At 34.3% G+C, this 18,801-nt stretch overlaps 1 protein-coding gene across 2 annotated transcripts in view; it reads left to right on the top strand.

Annotated features, from left to right (window-relative positions):
* DIP2B (disco interacting protein 2 homolog B) overlaps positions 1-18,801 on the top strand; it is a 219,674-nt gene that overhangs the window by 125,670 nt on the left and 75,203 nt on the right. For both annotated transcript variants that reach the window (XM_074225928.1, XM_074225929.1), the window contains exons 5-11: positions 3,576-3,788; positions 5,196-5,351; positions 6,381-6,500; positions 8,184-8,381; positions 10,076-10,167; positions 11,789-11,899; positions 12,706-12,829. In XM_074225928.1, coding sequence (XP_074082029.1) covers positions 3,576-3,788; positions 5,196-5,351; positions 6,381-6,500; positions 8,184-8,381; positions 10,076-10,167; positions 11,789-11,899; positions 12,706-12,829 — 1,014 coding nt within the window. The remainder of the gene's footprint in view (positions 1-3,575; positions 3,789-5,195; positions 5,352-6,380; positions 6,501-8,183; positions 8,382-10,075; positions 10,168-11,788; positions 11,900-12,705; positions 12,830-18,801) is intronic.

Below are 18,801 nucleotides of genomic sequence, written 5' to 3'. Positions count from 1 at the left end.
GTGGCACAGTGGATAAAGCACCAGCCCTGGAGTCAGGAGTACCTGGGTTCAAATCCAGTTTCAGACACTTAATGATTACCTAGCTGTGTGACCTTGGGCAAGCCACTTAACTCAATTTGCATTGCAAAAACCTAAAAAGAAAAAAAAAGATAAGATTTGAGGGAGGCTATCTGGGATGGAGATAGTTCAATTTAAAGGTAATGAGAATTTAAAAGAAACATTGTTCTGAAGGTTTGCTGACCAGTAATTTGATCACTTTAACCATAACTATTTTAGTATAGATAGTCTATATGTCTACTTTATCACCTGAGTTTTTAAAATTAAATATTTACTCTCCAAGAACCAATCCCTTGTCTGCAAATTTTGCCACAGTATAGTGAACAAGTACAAATTCACCCAAGGCTTGCTGAATACCTCACATATTGGGATGTCCCATAACCTGTAAGCAATTGTTTTACTGACTCCTTTCGCATATATTAAATGTTAAATCTTAGTAGCATTGAAGATGAAAAACATGTAAATAACATTATGGCTTAAATGTCACAGAATTACTAGATTTTTAAAAAATAATTTAAATACATTATGGATAGTTAGTTTTGGTTACATTTTCAAATATTCTTAGACCTTGTGAGTTATTGGTGTTTTCAACTCAAGTGCAGATTTCTTTTCAATTTAAATAGACAGATGGGTAAATAAATGATTATTCTGGAGGTGTCTACAGGCTTAATTTTTTTCTTCATGGTTTTCTTCAGTGAGTCTATAAGAGGAGTCAGTGAGACTGGGCAGCTCTGCTCTTTAAAAAAACTTCTTATAAAAATTCAAAAGTCCCCTGCCTCTGTTTTGTTGGCCAGAAAAGTCTTTCAGATCAGGTGGTCCATTGTCATGATGGCTCCTGTCAGGTATTGGATATCCTGAGGTCAAAGACCTTACTTAACATCTTACCTTTGAAAATTTCTCCACTTAATCCTAATTTTTTTTTGGGGGGGGGGGTTGGACAAATATAATCAAAGTCAGACTGGTAGAGATAAAGTCTAGGATTCATCCTATAGAATAGAGTAGTACCTTAGCTTTTGACTAAGAATCATTTTCCTAAATTATTCTGTCCTATTTTATCCCCTACCTCTAAGAATTTCCTTTTTTATTCTGGTCAAAGGCCAGATTTACTTTTAAAATACCTTAGATTTAATTTAATTTTTAAAAATTATTTTGTATTTATAATAAAATAATAATTTTTATTATTCAAAGCTTTTTTCTTTTTATTTGACTTGATGATGATGTTCGATTATTTTCAGTTATATCTGACTCTTCATGACCCCATTTAGTATTTTCATGGTAGATTTACTAGAGTGATTTGCCGTTTCCTTCCCTTGCTATTTTTTAACTGATGAAGAAAGTGGGGTAAACAGGGTTTAGTGACTTGTCCAGGATCACACAACTAGTAAGTGTCTGAGGCCAGATTTGATGCAGGAAAATGATACTTCCTGACTCTATTTACTGCACCACCTCCCTGCCCTTTTTTGACTATTACTAGTTCAGTCAAGGCTTTTGTGGAAAAGGAACTCCTCCTTCTTTTAAATGAATTCATTACTTTGCTTTGCCCTTTGTAAAGGACATTAAATGAATTTTAGACTGGAGTGTTGATTACATGGTGACCAGATTTTCCACTGGGGATAAGGGGAAGAAGGTGTCAGAATGCTTCCACCCCTCTTTATAAAATGTCTCCAAATAGGGCTTTTAGAATGGTTCCTTAGAATCTTGAAGATTAAGAAAGAGGACTGCTACTACTCCATTTATTTTTTCTATCTAATTTCTAATTATTAGCCCTTTCCTTTTTTCTGTTCTAACCTAATCAGTATATTCAGAAAAGCATGCTTATTCTTTAACTTCGTTCCTTGCTCTCAACTCAGCCAGCTGAAGAGGAAGCCTAATGGCATAGTTAGAGCAATAGCCTTTACAAGAGGCTAACTTCTCTTAATCCTAATACCTTCCTTCTGTTAATTATTTCCTGTTTATCCTGTTTATAATTTGCTTTGTGTGTATATGTGTTTGTGTGTGTGTGTTTATACATACACAATATGTGTGTGTGTGTATATGTATATATAAATATGTGTATAATATTTTTGCATTTTGTCTCTCCCTTTGTATGCTCCTTGGGGAGCTATCTTTTGTCTCTTTTTGTATCAGTACCTGGCACATAGTAAGCACTTGATAAGTACTTATTTATTAGTTTCTTTTCCTGCTGTCAAAATCAGAGAATATGTCAATTCTTGTTTTCCTTCCCCCCACTTTCCAGAATTCCCTAAGGCAGATATTAAAAAAAGAAATCCAGAGTTGGTATATTTTGTAGTGGCAAATTTAACTATATTTTAGGGTATTTTAGTACCTCCTAGTTGTTAGCTGTACCATCTAGTTAGATGGCGCAGTGGATAGAGCACTGGCCTTGGATTCAGAAGGACAAGGGTTCGAATTCAACCTCACATACTTGATACTCAATAGCTGTATGACCTTGGACAAGTCATTTAACCCTAAATGCTCCCCTCTTCCCATCTTCAGTCATCCTGATTCACATGTGGCCACAGGACCCAGATGGTTCTGAAGGAAAAGGTGAGACTAGTGGCTTAGGCCAGCACCCCTTACTCAAATCCTATTCATGTGCTTGTCATGGCATCACCTCCCTGGTATCATGGTCTTCTTCTAGAACAAAGAACAAGCATCATCAGTTGTTAGCTAGGACCTCCACCACAGATTTACTTAACCTAAATTTTATATTTCTCTGCTGTGGAGGAATTGTTTTGTGGTTTGGGTTTTGTCTTTGTATCTCCTAGCACAGTATCTTGGATATATTAGACCTTTAGAATGGTTTTTTCATTGCTAGTGGATTTATTGACTTTGCTATCTGGAAAGAGGGAAGGGAAGAGAATTTATATAGCTTGCTAATCACTGTGATCTCCTTTGATCCTCATGATAATCTTTATAAGTAGGTAGGTACCATTATCCCTGTTTTAAAGTTGAAGAAATTGAGACAAAAGAGATTAAGTGACTTGCCCAGAGTCACATAGAGGTCAAATTTGAAATTAGATCTTCCTGCCTCCAGGACCAGCATAATCTACTTTAATATCTAGCTATCTAAATCAGTTGAATTTAAACTAACTTTTACATTTCCACAGTTTCCCTTGGAGTTCATTTTTCATGTTTTCATTGATTAGAATTTTTTCCTATATAGAAATTGAGAGATGTTCATAAGTGCTAAAATATTTGAAAATTGTAAGTTCAGTATTGACAATGTATATTAAGCCCCAGACTAAAATCAGGATAACTCAAGATTCAAATAGTAAAATTTTTTTGTTTTGTTTTTTAAAAGTAATATTAATTAGCTTCAGAAATTATGTATTTTGCTTTTGTTCCCATCTGGCTCTATGTATCTTCATTAATATTGCCTTTTGAGAAAACTCATAAATTCATAGTAAGAGGTTTTTTTGCCCACATGAATCCAATGTTTGAACTGTGAGAGAACCAAAAGGTAGTTCTGTATTCTAGGCAGGATGGAGAACTTCTTTCTGATTTACTTCATACAGACACATCTTCTGCCTCTGAGGATGAGGGCTCTCTGAGAAGACAAGCTGCTCTCTCTGCTGCCTTGCAACAGAGTTTACAGAATGCTGAGTCCTGGATCAACCGTTCAATTCAGGGATCATCCACTTCTTCATCAGCATCTTCTACACTGTCCCATGGAGAGGTCAAAGGAACCACTGTATCACTAGCTGATGTATTTGCCAATACTCGAATAGGTAGGAGATGAATCTCCCAAGAAACCAATTGTTTTTGGTTAATTTTTGATTATAACTATGAGTCAGATAGAAGTTACTAACTAATAGGAAAAGGGAAAAAGTACTTTAGTACAGTTACACTGGCTACCATCTATTGAGAGTGATCTATATTATTGTTCACCTGAAGCCATAGCTATTTCCATAGCAACATTCAAGCTGTGAGAAACAATATTGGTCTTCATGTGTATGGTGGTTCACTTCAGACTGAAAATTTGTAATGACCAAGATTCTGTTCATCTTTATTATAATTTTTTAAACAAACAAGAAATCTAATGAGAAAACTTGTTTAGGAGTATAGCAACAGAGCCTTTATTCTTACCCATAAGCTTGGCCTTCATTGTTCTTGCTGCTGTGATGTTGCTACTCATTGGAGAACTCAGGCTAAGAATTTCATGTTGTGTGTAAGTTGCTGAGTACTGCTGATTGCTACCATATTTGAAATAAGTTTTTCTTTGACTCTGCTTTAATGTTGTGTGTATGTGTTTAAAAAAAATATGATATCCATCTATGAAATTTGTCTTGGTTCTGGTTTTTGTTATTTTTGTTTTGTTGGGTTTTTTTTTTTTTACTTAATCTGATGCAAATTGATATATAATCTATTTTAGCATTAGGTTAGGATTACTTTTCCTTCCCCTTTTCCCACTGTTTGTTGATTGTATTTTTTTTTGTTTTTCACACCAGTACTTTTTCTGTAGTTTTTGTATATACTTACAAGTCTTTGATTTCTGAACATAATTTATAAGACTTTTCCATCCCACACTATAATTTTTATTGGGGGCTTTTGGGGCAAAGCAATTGGGTTAAGTGACTTGCCCAAGGTCACACAGCTAGGTAATTATTAGGTGTCTGAGGCCAGATTTGAACTTGGGTTCTCCTGACTCCAGGGCTGGTGCTCTATTTACAGTGCTACCTAGCTGCCCCAACGCTATAATTTTTAAAGAATTCTGTAATGGTTATGGTCAACCAAGATGCAAAGTCTACAAATACCCAGTCTTAGAACTACTGGAATCTTTCGTTTATTTCAGCACCTACTCTACCCTACTCTTTCTCCTCTTCCCATGTGAATGAGCATTAAAAGTTTCATAGTACAACCACAAGATTGTATGATTTACTACACTCTTACTGTCTCCTACTTCCTGAAGAATAGCAAAAGTGTGGTAGCTTGGTCAGGTTTTTTGAAAATCATTATTTGCACATAATTTTATTACTTGCTAGTGGTTTTTAGTTAAATGTTTTTTAACCATTAATCTTATTTATGTAGTTTTCTTTTCTAGACAAAGTTGAACTAGTGGTGGAATAGGAAAATATTTAGGTCTGTTTTTTACTGACAACATTTTGTTATGCATTTTCTTTTCCCCCTTTCTTTAGAGAATTTCTCAGCTCCCCCTGATGTCACCACAACTACCTCCTCCTCTTCATCTTCCTCCTCGATTCGCCCAGCAAATATTGACCTGCCTCCCTCGGGGATAGTTAAAGGAATGCACAAAGGGTCTAATCGTTCCAGCCTTATGGATACAGCCGATGGTATAGCTGCTTTTGGTGGACATTCTTGACCAGATAGAAAGAAAAAGCTGAATGAGTTTATTTCAGTTTATTTAGTACCTCAATTAGAATGTTCTTATACTGCACTTTCTTATAACTGCATGGATATATATTATTAATCACTTAATATTTCCCATGAGACTCTTTGAACAAAAAGTGACTGTGAGGAACTCAGCAGGAGTTCTTAAACTAGTTTTTGTTTGTTTTGTTTTGGTCACAGATTCCCCCCCCCCCTTACATTTTGACAATGATGGACCCCTTCTCACAGTAATGTTTGTAGGTTCACAAATGGAATACATAAAATTTTAAAGGAAATCAATTGCAATACAGTACGTTCTACAGACAAAGATTTCAGTCAAGTGCTAAAGAGGGGCAGGTCTAATAACTACAGTAATTTCAAGTTGTGCTTGTAAAAATATTTAAAGAAATTCACAGATAGTAGTAATTGTACTGTGGGTTTGTTGCCTATATTGATCAGTGAATTTTTAAATTTCAGTTAGCAGTTAGTGAAGATAAGGATGTAAATTTTTCCCAGATCCTTTGAAGTTAGTCCAGGGAGACCTTAGGTATTTGCAGGTTAAGAAATCCTGAAATAAACTATGAAGAAAGAAATGAAATGGGGTGTCTAAGTGGCGCAGTGGATAAAGCATCGGCCCTGGTCAGGAGTACCTGGGTTCAAATCCGGTCTCAGACACTAAATAATTACCTAGCTGTGGGGCCTTGGGCAAGCCACTTAACCCCATTTGCCTTACAGAAAAAAAAAACCCTAAAAAAAAGAAATGAAATATTGGAGTGATGTTCTAATAGTAGCATTTATTGTTTTCATTCTTGAATATGATCATAAAAACTAATGTGTATATATTTATAACTAATTGTTACTCTTGAAATCAGTTAAGAATTTGGGAAAAATTCATATGAAAACTAGATGTGTCTATGATAATAAAAGAATTTAGAATTTATTATATTCATAGAATTTCCCAATTTAATCAAAAATAAATTTCTTTCTTGTAGGTGTTCCTGTCAATAGTAGAGTCTCTACAAAAATTCAACAACTTCTGAATACTCTGAAAAGACCCAAAAGACCTCCTTTAAAGGAATATTTTGTAGATGATTCTGAAGAAATTGTAGAAGGTAGTAATATGTCTGCCAAAAACAAAGTGTGAATTTGCTTTTTAAACCAAGAGTATTAGATTTGATGAGCTCAGTTGGGCATTAAGCAGTTGGTGGAAGGTGGAGAGGTGGAGGAGATCAGAAAAGATTTTATTTAGGTCTTACTTGAACTGAGTCTTGAAGTAAGAGATTCTAGAAGGAAAGGGATACATTCCTGTCATTCCCTAGAGAATGACCAGTGCAAGGACACAGAGGCAAGAGATATATCTCACATTTTAAAAAAAGGAATTAGCTTTGAATTAACACAAAACGTAGCTAAATAATTTTTGCATGTGTTATCTAATTTGGGGGAAGTTATAAAATTTCACCTTAAATATTTAAAACTGCAACATCTTCCTTTTGTCAGTCAGTCTTCAAATACTTGCTGAATACTTACTATGTGCTAGAATACATTGTTAGGTGCTAAAGGGGACTGAGAAATACAATTCCTGACCTCAAATAATTGAAAAGAAACTAATAAAATAAACAGTTAGTAGTAACATCCATATATAGATAAGTGCTATTCTAATTCAGAGGAAAAGTTCTATTTTAGGATAAGCTGGTTAGGACTTAAGAAAAAGTAGTGGTGATTATTAATCATTTAGTATATATATATATAGTATCATCAAATTTTTATTGAAAGCCTGCTATATTCAGGTTATTCTGTCTTCCTAGGTTTTCTGAAATCATACTCTTCATCATTTATTAGCACAATAATATTCATATTAGTACATATTGGTACACCATCACTTTATTCCATCTTTCCTTAATTGATGTGTATCCTTTTGTATCCAATTTTCCCCCCTTAAAAAGAACTGCTATAAATATATTTTTTTAAATTTTTGCAAGGCAATGGAGTTAAGTGACTTGCCCAAGGTCACATAACTAAGTAAGGGTCTGAGGTCAGATTTGAAGTCAAGTCCAGGGCCAGTGCACTACTACTGCTCCACCTAACTGCCCCTGCTTTAAATATTTTTGTACCAATAAGTCTTTTACTACTTTCTTTGATCTTTTTTGTGGATAGACTTAGTAGTGGAATTGCTTGGTTAGAGAGCTTACATAGTTTGATTGCTCATTAGGTGTAATTTCAAATTGCTTTATTACAGTAGTTTACAGCTCCTGATGGGGCATTAGTTTTTTCTCATGGCCTTTGTCATCTTCCTGATATGTAATATATAGCTATTTATAATAATTTGTTTCTTCTGTGATATTATCTGAAACAAATTGAACAAGCTTTTTTAGAGAAATGAACAAATAAATTAGACCTACTTTGAAAATTAGTATTTATAGCTGTAGTGCTTTGCTACCCAATTCTAATTGAATTGAATTGAATTGAACTCCAAAGTGAATTTTAAACCAAGTTAGTATTAACAGTGGGTTTATCTCCAGATTAATTAATTTGGTTCATTTCACTTGAATAATGGTTAATGGTTAATTTCACTTGAAAGCTCTTCAGGTAATAGCTTGATAACCTCTTGTTTGTAAATCTTGCCTTTACAAATGCCAGTTTAAGTACTAGTTGAATTAGCTGTTTCTTGAACTCCTGTCTAATTAAAAGATTTTTGAAGGAAATCAAAAATTCAGTTTCAAATAGGAGATTAAAGTTCATGAGTGTTGTGGTTCTTTCATGTTTTCTTTTAATAATGTTTCTTTCTGTATATACAGTACCTCAGCCAGATCCAAACCAGCCCAAACCAGAAGGACGTCAGATGACTCCTGTGAAGGGAGAGCCGTTAGGAGTCATCTGTAACTGGCCCCCTGCTCTAGAATCAGCTCTGCAACGGTGGGGAACGACTCAGGCCAAATGTCCTTGTTTGACAGCACTTGATGTTACAGGAAAGCCAGTTTATACTCTAACATATGGTGAGCTTAAGAGATTTCAATTCCTACTTGTTCTCCTACTTCTGGTATATAATAAAATACATGAGCTTGTAGCAAAAAAAAGACAGTTTGTCCAGAATTATGTGGTAGGAGTTTTTAGACAAAAATAACAATGTTTTTAGCATGATATTCAATAATGAATAATCTTGATATTCAGCAGCCCTTTTAATTTAGGTAATTGACTCCAGTACAAAGTATATTGTCAAGTATTTACATTTTCCATAGTAATGGTTAAAAATCTGCCAATATTTTAAAACTCTTAAAGAGAGGTTTGGTGGCTGAGAAAGGAAGAGACTTCATAACAATTTATATCCTGAGCACAAGGAAGAATATTTAAAGGTAGAAATCCAATACTATCAGTACTCTAGTAAAATAGTTAATTTGTAGGAATTTTGGGTTTTGTTCTTACATTTTTTACTATAAATAGTATATATCTAAAACCCCAAACTAACATTATTTTCAGTAAAAAATAACTAGAAGGAACAAAATGTGAATATTTTCTTCTCTGTTACTTGACATAATTTTAAAAATCTAGTGATAACAAAAAGACCAGATTAAGGACTATTATAGCATAAACATTGATAAAGACACATTATCTCTATTTTATGATAACATGATAGCTTACTTAGAGAACTCCAAAAATAATCATCAAAGAAACTAATTAAAGCAGTTGATAGCTGTAATAAAGTAAAAGGACATAACATCAATGCACAAAAATCAACAGCATTTCTAAACAGTAATAACAAAAGACAGAAGGATATAATCAAAAGGGATCTCCCATTCAAAATAATCATACAGTACATAAAATTATTTGGAAAAAGTTTACTAAAACTCTTGAGATTTATAAAAATACAATTACAAAATACTGTAGGGGCGGCTAGGTGGTGCAGTGAATAAAAGCACTGGCCCTGGAGTCAGGAGTACCTGGGTTCAAATCCGGTCTCAGACACTTAATAATTACCTAGCCGTGTGGCCTTGGGCAAGCCATTTAACCCCGTTTGCCTTGCAAAAAAAAATACTGTAAAGAATAAAAAAAATTTATTTTTTTTTGCAGCAATCATTTCTAGCTATTCTTTTCACCATTGTTGCAATAATCCCTCCATCGTATCAAAGGTAAAAGACAATTATGCAAAACATACTAGCACAAACACTGTCCTTTATGGGATTTGGGAATGCTATAATTGAAAAGGAATATGACATAAAAATAAATTATTTCAATAAAATTAGCTTTTTAAAAATTCAAACATTTCTTTTTTCAGTACACTATTAATGGACTTACCAAAGAAGCTTTGAGATGATCCCTTACCTCAAGTAGGCAGTCCTATTAGACAGATGAAGTATGCACAATAGAAACAATTAATGCCAATAATCATGAAGATGTGTTTTACAATATCATTTTCTCATCAGAAACTTTCGTGCCAGTGGAATATAAGTTCCTTGAGGGAAGAAACCTTTTTGTTTTTGTTTTTGTTCTTGAATAACACCTAGAATAGTGCTTGGAAAACACCAAATGCATTTTGGTTTGATCACTTTGAACCTTATTGAACTTTGTTTTATTGTCCAATCCTCAGACTATTCAGTACCTCCATAGGAGCATTGTGAAAAACCACATTTGTTTAAGCACCAAATGAATTTGATCTATGTTGTACATTCTAAGATTGTCTTTTTCTTTCCAGGAAAATTGTGGAGTAGAAGCCTCAAGCTGGCCTACACATTACTTAATAAATTGGGGACAAAAAATGAGCCAGTATTAAAACCTGGAGATAGGGTAATTTTTTAAAATATCTACTTTCTTGGTTCTTTCTTTACAGTGAGAGGAATAGTGATAGGGACATTGAAATGACAATAGTATTTTTAAGTAACAGCAGCTATTTTTCTCTTAGGCATAATAATGCATTGTAATTTTAATGTTCTTGGATTGCTTTTTTACTTTAACCAGTGTTTTGCTTTATGTGTCCATCTCTTTATTTTCTAACCAATTAAGTGTTAGACTGCCAAAAACAACAAAGGAAGGAAGCTTGGGTCTTTCACAGACTAATTACCTTCAAACAGAACTTTGAGACTTATTAATAGTATCAGAAGTAGCAAAGTTCATTTTATTTTATTTTACTTCATTTCATTTTTATTAAAATCCAAAACTCTTAATTTCCTATTGGCATTTCCCCCCCGATTTATATATTGCTTTCTACAAAGAACCAAATTAAAAACCTTTCATAATCTTAGAATTACAAATGACTCTTAGATATTGATTGATAGTTATTGAATATTAGATATTATTGAATTGAGGTTTTTTAGGAAATACTTATTTTTAAAATGTGTTAATTTCTTGGCGATCTTATTTAGTTGCCAAAGAAACTTACTCAGTTTCTCATAATGTTAAATATTTGTGCATTTTGAGATTATACAACTTTATATCAAATTTCCTTTGGGAACATGAATATAAGATTGACTTTTTTTTAATTTTAGAAAGGTTTTATTTATTTTGAGTTTTACAATTTTTCTTCCAATCTTGCTTTCCTCCCCCCACCCCTCACAGAAGGCAGTTTGTTAGTCTTTATTACATCATTCCCATAGTATGCATTGATTTAAGTTGAATGTGATGAGAGAGAAATCATATCCTTAAGGCAGAAACATATAGTATGATATATAGCAGAATTACCTAATAAAACAATATTTTTTTTAAAATTAAAGGTAATAGTCTTTGGTCTTTGTTCAAATTCCATAATTCTTTCTCAGTGTACAGATGGCACTCTCCATCACAGATATCCCAAAATTGTGCCTGATTGTTGCCCTATTTATGAGCAAGTCCATTAAAGTTGATCATCACTCCCATGTTGCTGTTAGGTTCTGCTCATCTAGCTCAGCATAAGATTGACATTTTTAAGAAGATCAAAAAAGTCCACCTTTCAAAAAGAATTTTTTTAATGTAGTAAAAGATTATTAAAAAAATTTATACCTAGAAATATCCAAGTCTGTAACTACTTAAGTGGAATTACAGGGTGATCTCTGAGCTCCCAGGATGTGTTTTTTTTCCTAGTAGAATGGACTTTCTTCTCTAAGAAGGAGCAGATTGTTCCCACTATGCATTTCATAAAATTGTCATGTGATACTAATGCTTAACACTAATAATGGTTTCAAAATGAATCCTATCTTAGGAATAGGATCAGAAAATAGCAATTTCATTACTGTCCACCAAAATTGCCATTGGAAGGCTATAAGATGCTTTTAAGTATTTTGCTGACTTATTTTTATTAGCTTAATTTACTTCAGAGTGAACAGCTTACCATTTATATTTGAATTCTTTGTATTATAAATAGTCTTGCACACTAGAATGAGACATTGAGGACATCTTTGTTTCCCTTCTAATTGAATGTCATTATGAATTTTAGGTGGCTCTGGTCTACCCCAACAATGATCCTGTCATGTTCATGGTGGCTTTTTATGGATGTCTTCTAGCAGAAGTGATCCCTGTACCTATAGAAGTGCCACTTACTAGAAAGGTAATATTGACAAAGACAAAAGTGGTGGAATAAGAGATATCAGAACACCAACATTTATTGTGAATAGTGTACTTAAGAGTAAGGTGTTTAATTTCTGACAGTTTTCCTGAGAATTCATGCAAGTTATTGAAGCATACATTCCCCATATGTATGCTTCCCCACTCAAATTCCTAGAGATAGAGTGAAAAGAGAACTTAGAAGGGATCATCTCATCTCCTTTTTTTTTTACAACTGAATATGCTGAGGCTTGTGGAATTTAAGAGATTTATCCAATCATGCACAGACATTAGAGTAAATAGAGGAAAGTCTTGACCTCAGGCCTTCTGACTGCAAATTCAGCTAAATGAAAGAGGTGCTATTCCTTTCCTGCACCTTTATGTCATAAAAGTATCATGAAACATACTTGTCATTTTTAGTGATACTACTTCTTATTAATGGTTAATTTACTGAACATTATAGGAAACTAGTTCTTTGATGAGCAGTTCTATTATTTATCTCAAATAATTGAAAGAATATCACTGTTTCATCCTTGAATAATTGGGAGATTGGGGAGGGGATTAGGATTCATTTTCAACAAAGTTGACCAGCATGGTATAAATGTTTAATTTGTTACCCACAAGATACTATTTGTCAACTCTGTGTAAGAGAGTTGTTACAACTTAAAATTCTAAGTCATTAATAGATTCTGGCATGTTCCATAGTACTCACCTATGTGTGACACAGTATAGACATGGATTAGATTTTTGCTAAGTGTAACATCAGTTTTTACTTCTCTGATAGTAATGCTAGTTTATTCTCCTCCACAGGATGCTGGAGGACAGCAGATTGGCTTCTTGCTGGGAAGTTGTGGTGTTACCTTGGCTCTCACCAGTGAAATTTGTCTGAAGGGGCTTCCAAAAACTCAGAATGGAGAAATTGTACAGTTTAAAGGTTAATGGAAAGCTCACTTATGTTCAGAAAGTCAGTTTCACAATTATAAAATAGAAGAGGCAATGCTAGAGATTTGGGGCTTTTAGTCAAGAAGTGATTATGGTAACTAAAAAACTAATATTAATTAGCATCTCAGACTGTATTTGAGAAAGGAATAATGTTCCAAGCTATAAAACCACATTTGGAAAATTTTATTCATCTTAGGAAACTTCAGTCTAAGGAAGGAAATTTATAATGTGGAGAGACTTTCAGAATGATGACTAATGTCAAGGTCATGCCATATGAACATTAAAGGAAGTAAAGACATTTAGCCTAGAGAAGGAAACACTTAGGGAAGAATTGATAACAATTTTAAAGTTTTTTTTTAAATTTATTTTTATTAAAGATATTATTTGAGTTTTACACTTTTCCGCCAATCTTGCTCCCCCCTCCCCCCCAGATAGCACTCTGTCAGTCTTTGTTTCCATGTTGTGCATTGATCCTAATTGGGTGTGATGAGAGAGAAATCATATCCTAAAAGAGAAGAGAATTCGAAGAGGTAACAAGATCAGACAATAAGATAGCTGTTTTTTTCTAAATTAAAGGGAATAGTCCTTGCACTTTGTTCAAACTCCACAGCTCCTTAGATCTGGATACAGATGGTATTCTCCTTTGAAAACAGCCCAAAATTGTTCCCGATTGTTGCACTGATGGGATGAGCAAGTCCTTCAAGGTTGAACATCACTCCCATGTTGCTGTTAGGGTGTACAGTGTTTTTCTGGTTCTGCTCATCTCACTCAGCATCAGTTCATGCAAATCCCTCCAGGCTTCCCTGAAATCCCATCCCTCCTGGTTTCTAATAGAACAATAGTGTTCCATGACATACATATACCACAGTTTGCTAAGCCATTCCCCAATTGAAGGACATTTACTGGATTTCCGATTCTTTGCCACCACAAACAGGGCTCTATAAATATTTTTGTACAAGTAATGTTTTTACCCTTTTTCATCATGTCTTCAGGGTATAGACCCAGTAGTGGTATTGCTGGGTCAAAGGGTATGCACATTTTTGTTGCCCTTTGGGCATAGTTCCAAATAGCTCTCCAGAAGGGTTGGATGAGTTCACAGCTCCACCAACAGTGTAATAGTGTCCCAGATTTCCCACATCCCTTCCAACAATGATCATTATCCTTCCTGGTCATACTGGCCAATCTGAGAGGTGTGAGGTGGTACCTCAGAGAAGCTTTAATTTGTATTTCTCTAATAATTAATGATTTAGAGCATTTTTTCATATGGCTATGGATTGCTTTGATCTCCTCATCTGTAAATTGCCTTTGCGTATCCTTTGACCATTTGTCAATTGGGGAATGGCTTTTTGTTTTAAAATATGACTCAGTTCTCTGTATATTTTAGAAATGAGTCCTTTGTCAGAATCATTAGCTGTAAAGATTGTTTCCCAATTCACTACATTTTATCTGTGCAAAAGCTTTTTAATTGAATGTCATCGAAATCATCTAATTGGTTTTTGGTGATGTTCCCCAACTCTTCCTTAGTCATAAACTGTTCCCCTTTCCATAGATCTGACAGGTAGACTAGTCCTTGATCTTCTAATTTCCTTATAGTATTGTTTTTTATGTCTATGTCCTGTAACCATTTGGATCTTATCTTGGTAAAGGGTGTGAGGTGTTGGTCTAATCTAAGTTTCTTCCATACTAACTTCCAATTATCCCAGCAATTTTTATCAAAGAGGGAGTTTTTATCCCAATGGCCAGACTCTTTGGGTTTATCAAACAACAGATTACTATAATCATTTCCTGCTTTTACACCTAGTCTATTCCACTGGTCCACCACTATTTCATAGCCGATACCAAACAGTTTTGATGACTGATGCTTTATAATATAATTCTAGATCAGGTAGGGCTAAACCACCTTTCATTAAGTTCCTGGCAATTCTTGACTTTTTATTTCTCCATATGAATTTACTTACAATTTTTTCTAACTCATTAAAGTAATATTTTGGAATTTTGATTGGTAGGGCACTAAACAGATAGCTAAGTTTTGGTAGAATTGTCATTTTTATTATATTAGCTCTACCTATCCGTGAGCAGTTGATATTTGCCCAGTTATTTAAATCTAATTTAATTTGTGTGAGAAGTGTTTTATAATTGTTTTCAAAAAGATTCTGAGTCTATCTTGGCAAATAGACTCCCAAATATTTTATATTGTCTGAGGTTACTTTGAATGGGATTTCTCTTTCTAGCTCTTCCTGCTGTTTCTTGCTAGACATATATAGAAAAGTTGAGGATTTATGAGCGTTTATTTTATAACCTGCAACTTTGCTAAAATTGCTAATTGTTTCCAGTAGTTTTTCAGATGATTTCTTGAGATTCTCTAGGTAGACCATCATGTCATCTGCAAAGAGTGAGAGTTTTGTCTCTTCCTTCCCAATTCTAATTCCTTTAATTTCTTTTTCTTCTCTAATTGCTGATGCTAACATTTCTAATACAATATTGAATAGTAGTGGTGATAATGGGCACCCTTATTTCACCCCGATCTTACTGGGAATGCCTCTAGCCTCTCCCCATTGAATATAATGCTTGTTGATGGTTTCAGATAGATACTGCTAATTATTTTAAGGAACAGTCCATTTATTCCTACACTCTCTAGTGTTTTTAATAGGAATGGATGCTGTATTTTGTCAAAAGCTTTTTCAGCATCTATTGATATGATCATATGATTTCTGATAGGTTTGTTGTTGATATAATTGAGTATACTAACAGTTTTCCTAATATTGAACCAACCCTGCATTCCTGGAATAAATCCTACTTGATCATAATGTATTATCCTAGTGATGACTTGTTGTAGTCGTTTTGCTAAGATTTTATTTAGGATTTTTGCATCTATATTCATCAGGGAAATAGGTCTATAATTTGCTTTCTCTGTTTTAACTCTTCCTGGTTTAGGTAACAGTACCATATTGGTTTCATAGAAAGAATTGGGCAGAGTTCCATCTTTCCCTGTTTTTCCAAAGAGTTTATATAGGATTGGAACCAATTGTTCCTTAAATGTTTGGTAGAATTCACTTGTGAATCCATCAGGCCCTGGAGATTTTTTTAGGGAGTTCAGTAATGGCTTGTTGAATTTCGTTTTCTGAGATAGGGTTGTTTAGGTATTTAATCTCTTCTTCATTTAACCTGGGCAACTTATATTTTTCTAAATATTCATCCATTTCACTTAGATTATCAAATTTATTGGCATAGAGTTGAACAAAATAATTTTGAATTATTACTTTAATTTCCTCCTCATTGGTGTTGAGTTCACCTTTTTCATTTATAATACTAGCAATTTGGTTTTCTTCTTTTTTTAAATCAAATTGACCAGAGATTTATCAATTTTATTGGTTTTTTTCATAATACCAACTTTTGGTTTTATTTATTAATTCAATAGTTTTTTTGCTTTGGATTTTATTAATTTCTCCTTTAATTTTTAGAATTTCTAATTTGGTATTTGATTGGGGATTTTTGATTTGTTCTTTGTCTAATTTTTTTAGTTGCATGTTTAGTTCATTGATTTCCTCTTTCTCTAATTTATTCATATAAGCATTTAGAACTATAATATATTCCCCTGAGAGTTGCTTTGAATGAATCCCTGAATCCCATAGGTTTTGGTATGTTGTTTCATTATTATTATTGTTGTTTCATTATTATCATTATCTAGGATAAAATGGTTAATTCTTTCTATAATTTGTTTTTTGGTCCACTCATTTTTTATTTTTTATTTTATTTATTTATTTTTTTAGGTTTTTTGCAAGGCAAATGGGGTTAAGTGGCTTGGCCAAGGCCACACAGCTAGGCAATTATTAAGTGTCTGAGACCAGAATTGAACCCAACCCAGGTACTCCTGACTCCAAGGCCAGTGCTTTATCCACTACGCCACCTAGCCGCCTCCTATTACTTTTTTTTTTTTTTTTTTTTAGATTTTTCAAGGCAATGGAGTTAAGTGGCTTGCTCAAGGCCACACAGCTAGGTAATTATTAAGTGTCTGAGGCCGGATTTGAACTCAGGTACTCCTGACTCCAAGGCCAGTGCTCTATCCACTGTGCCACCTAGCCACCCCACTCATTTTTTAAAATGAGGTTATTCAGTTTCCAATTTGTTCTGGGTGTATATCTCCTTGGCCCAGTATTGCATATGACTTTTATTGCATTGTGATCTGAGAAAGATGTATTCACTATTTCTGCCTTTCTGCAGTTGATTATTAGGTTTTTATGCCCTAGTATATGGTCAATTTTTGTATAAGTTCCATGTACTGCAGAGAAAAAGTTATATTCCTTTTTGTCCCCATTCAGTTTCCTCCATAAGTCTACCATATCTAATTTTTCTAACAATCTTTTTACCTCCCTAATTTCTTTCTTGTTTGTTTTATGATTCGATTTATCTAGATCTGATAGCGGGAAGTTGAGGTCTCCCACTAGTAGAGTTTTGCTGTCGATGTCTTCCTGTAGTTCTTTCAGCTTCTCCTCTAAGAATTTGGGTGCTGTCCCACTGGGTGCATATATATGCAATATTGAAATGACTTTATTGTCTATGATACCTTTTAGGAGGATAAAGTTTCCTTCCTTATCTCTTTTAATGCTATCTATTTTTGCTGCTGCTTTGTCTGAGATAAGGATTGCTACCCCTGCTTTTTTTTTACTTCAGCTGAAGCAAAATATATTTTGCTCCAACCTTTTACCTTTACTCTATATGTATCTCTCTGCTTCAAATGAGTTTCTTGTAAGCAGCATATTGTAGGATTCTGGTTTTTAATCCACTCTGCTATTTGCTTAGGTTTTAAGGGAGAGTTCATCCCATTCACATTCAAGGTTATGATTACTAATTCTTTATTGCCCTCTGTGCTGTCTTCCCTCTGTTTGTATTTCCCCTCTTTCCCCCCCCTTTTATCCATATTCCCCAGTATTTTGTTCTGAATACCACCCCCTTCAGTGTGTTTGCCCTCCTATATCACACCCTCCCCTTTCTTTCCCTTTTCCCTGTTCCCTTCCCTTCCTTTTGTTATTTCCCCTTATTTCCTCCACTCCCCTTCCCTTTCTCTGTCCCCCTCCCCTTTTCCCCTTTTACTTCTTGAAAGGTTAGATGTTTTATAAGTTAACTGAGTATGTGTAGGTTGACTTTAAGCCAAGTCTGATGAGAAGAAGATTCAGGTGTTTCTCCTCTGCTCCCTTCTTCCTCTCTATTACCATAGGTTTTTTGTACCTCTTAGTGTAATGAGATTTGTCCCATTCAATCCCCTCCCTCCTCCCATCTCTTTCCTGTCCCCCTTTTTAGGGAGGTAGTGTTTTTTTTAGATCATTCTATCTAAGTCATAGAAAATTCTGAGTGTCTGTCCCTTCTAGTTCAGTATATTCTATTGAATAGAGTCAAAATTCCTAAGCATTATTAGAGTCTTTCTCCCAAGTGGGGTTAAAGCCAGTTACATCCCATTAGATAGCAGTCTCATGGATAGGTCATGAATGTCCATCATTTCTGGCTAGGTGTATTCTGTCTTGTTAGAGTTACATTTCTCAAGATTTATGAGAATCTTTTTTCTCCCATGCTGGGATATAGCAAGTTTCAACTTACTGGATTGCATTTTTTTTCCTTTACCCCCCCCCTTTTTTTTTACCTTTTCGTGTATCTCTTGAACCTCTTGTTTGATGTCCCAATTTTCTGTTTAGCTCTGGGCTTTTCATGAGAAACTTTTGGAATTCTTCCATTTTGTTAAATGTCTATCTTTTTCCCTGGAAGAGAAGGCTCAGCTTTGCAGGAAAGTAGATTCTTGGCTGCATTCCAAGCTCCCGTGTTCTTTGAAATATCTCGTTCCAGGCCCTTCGATCCCTTAATGTTGATGCAGCCAGGTCCTACGTGATCCTTACTGTGGCTCCTTGATCTTTAAATTGTTTCTTTCTGGCTGCTTGCAGGATTTTCTCTTTTATCTGATAGTTCTGGAGTTTG

Source organism: Macrotis lagotis, chromosome 2, assembly GCF_037893015.1.
Source record: "Macrotis lagotis isolate mMagLag1 chromosome 2, bilby.v1.9.chrom.fasta, whole genome shotgun sequence".
Lineage (NCBI taxonomy): Eukaryota > Metazoa > Chordata > Mammalia > Peramelemorphia > Peramelidae > Macrotis > Macrotis lagotis.
The sequence above is the reverse complement of the archived record's forward strand: the minus strand, read 5'-3'. Positions and strand labels throughout refer to the sequence as shown.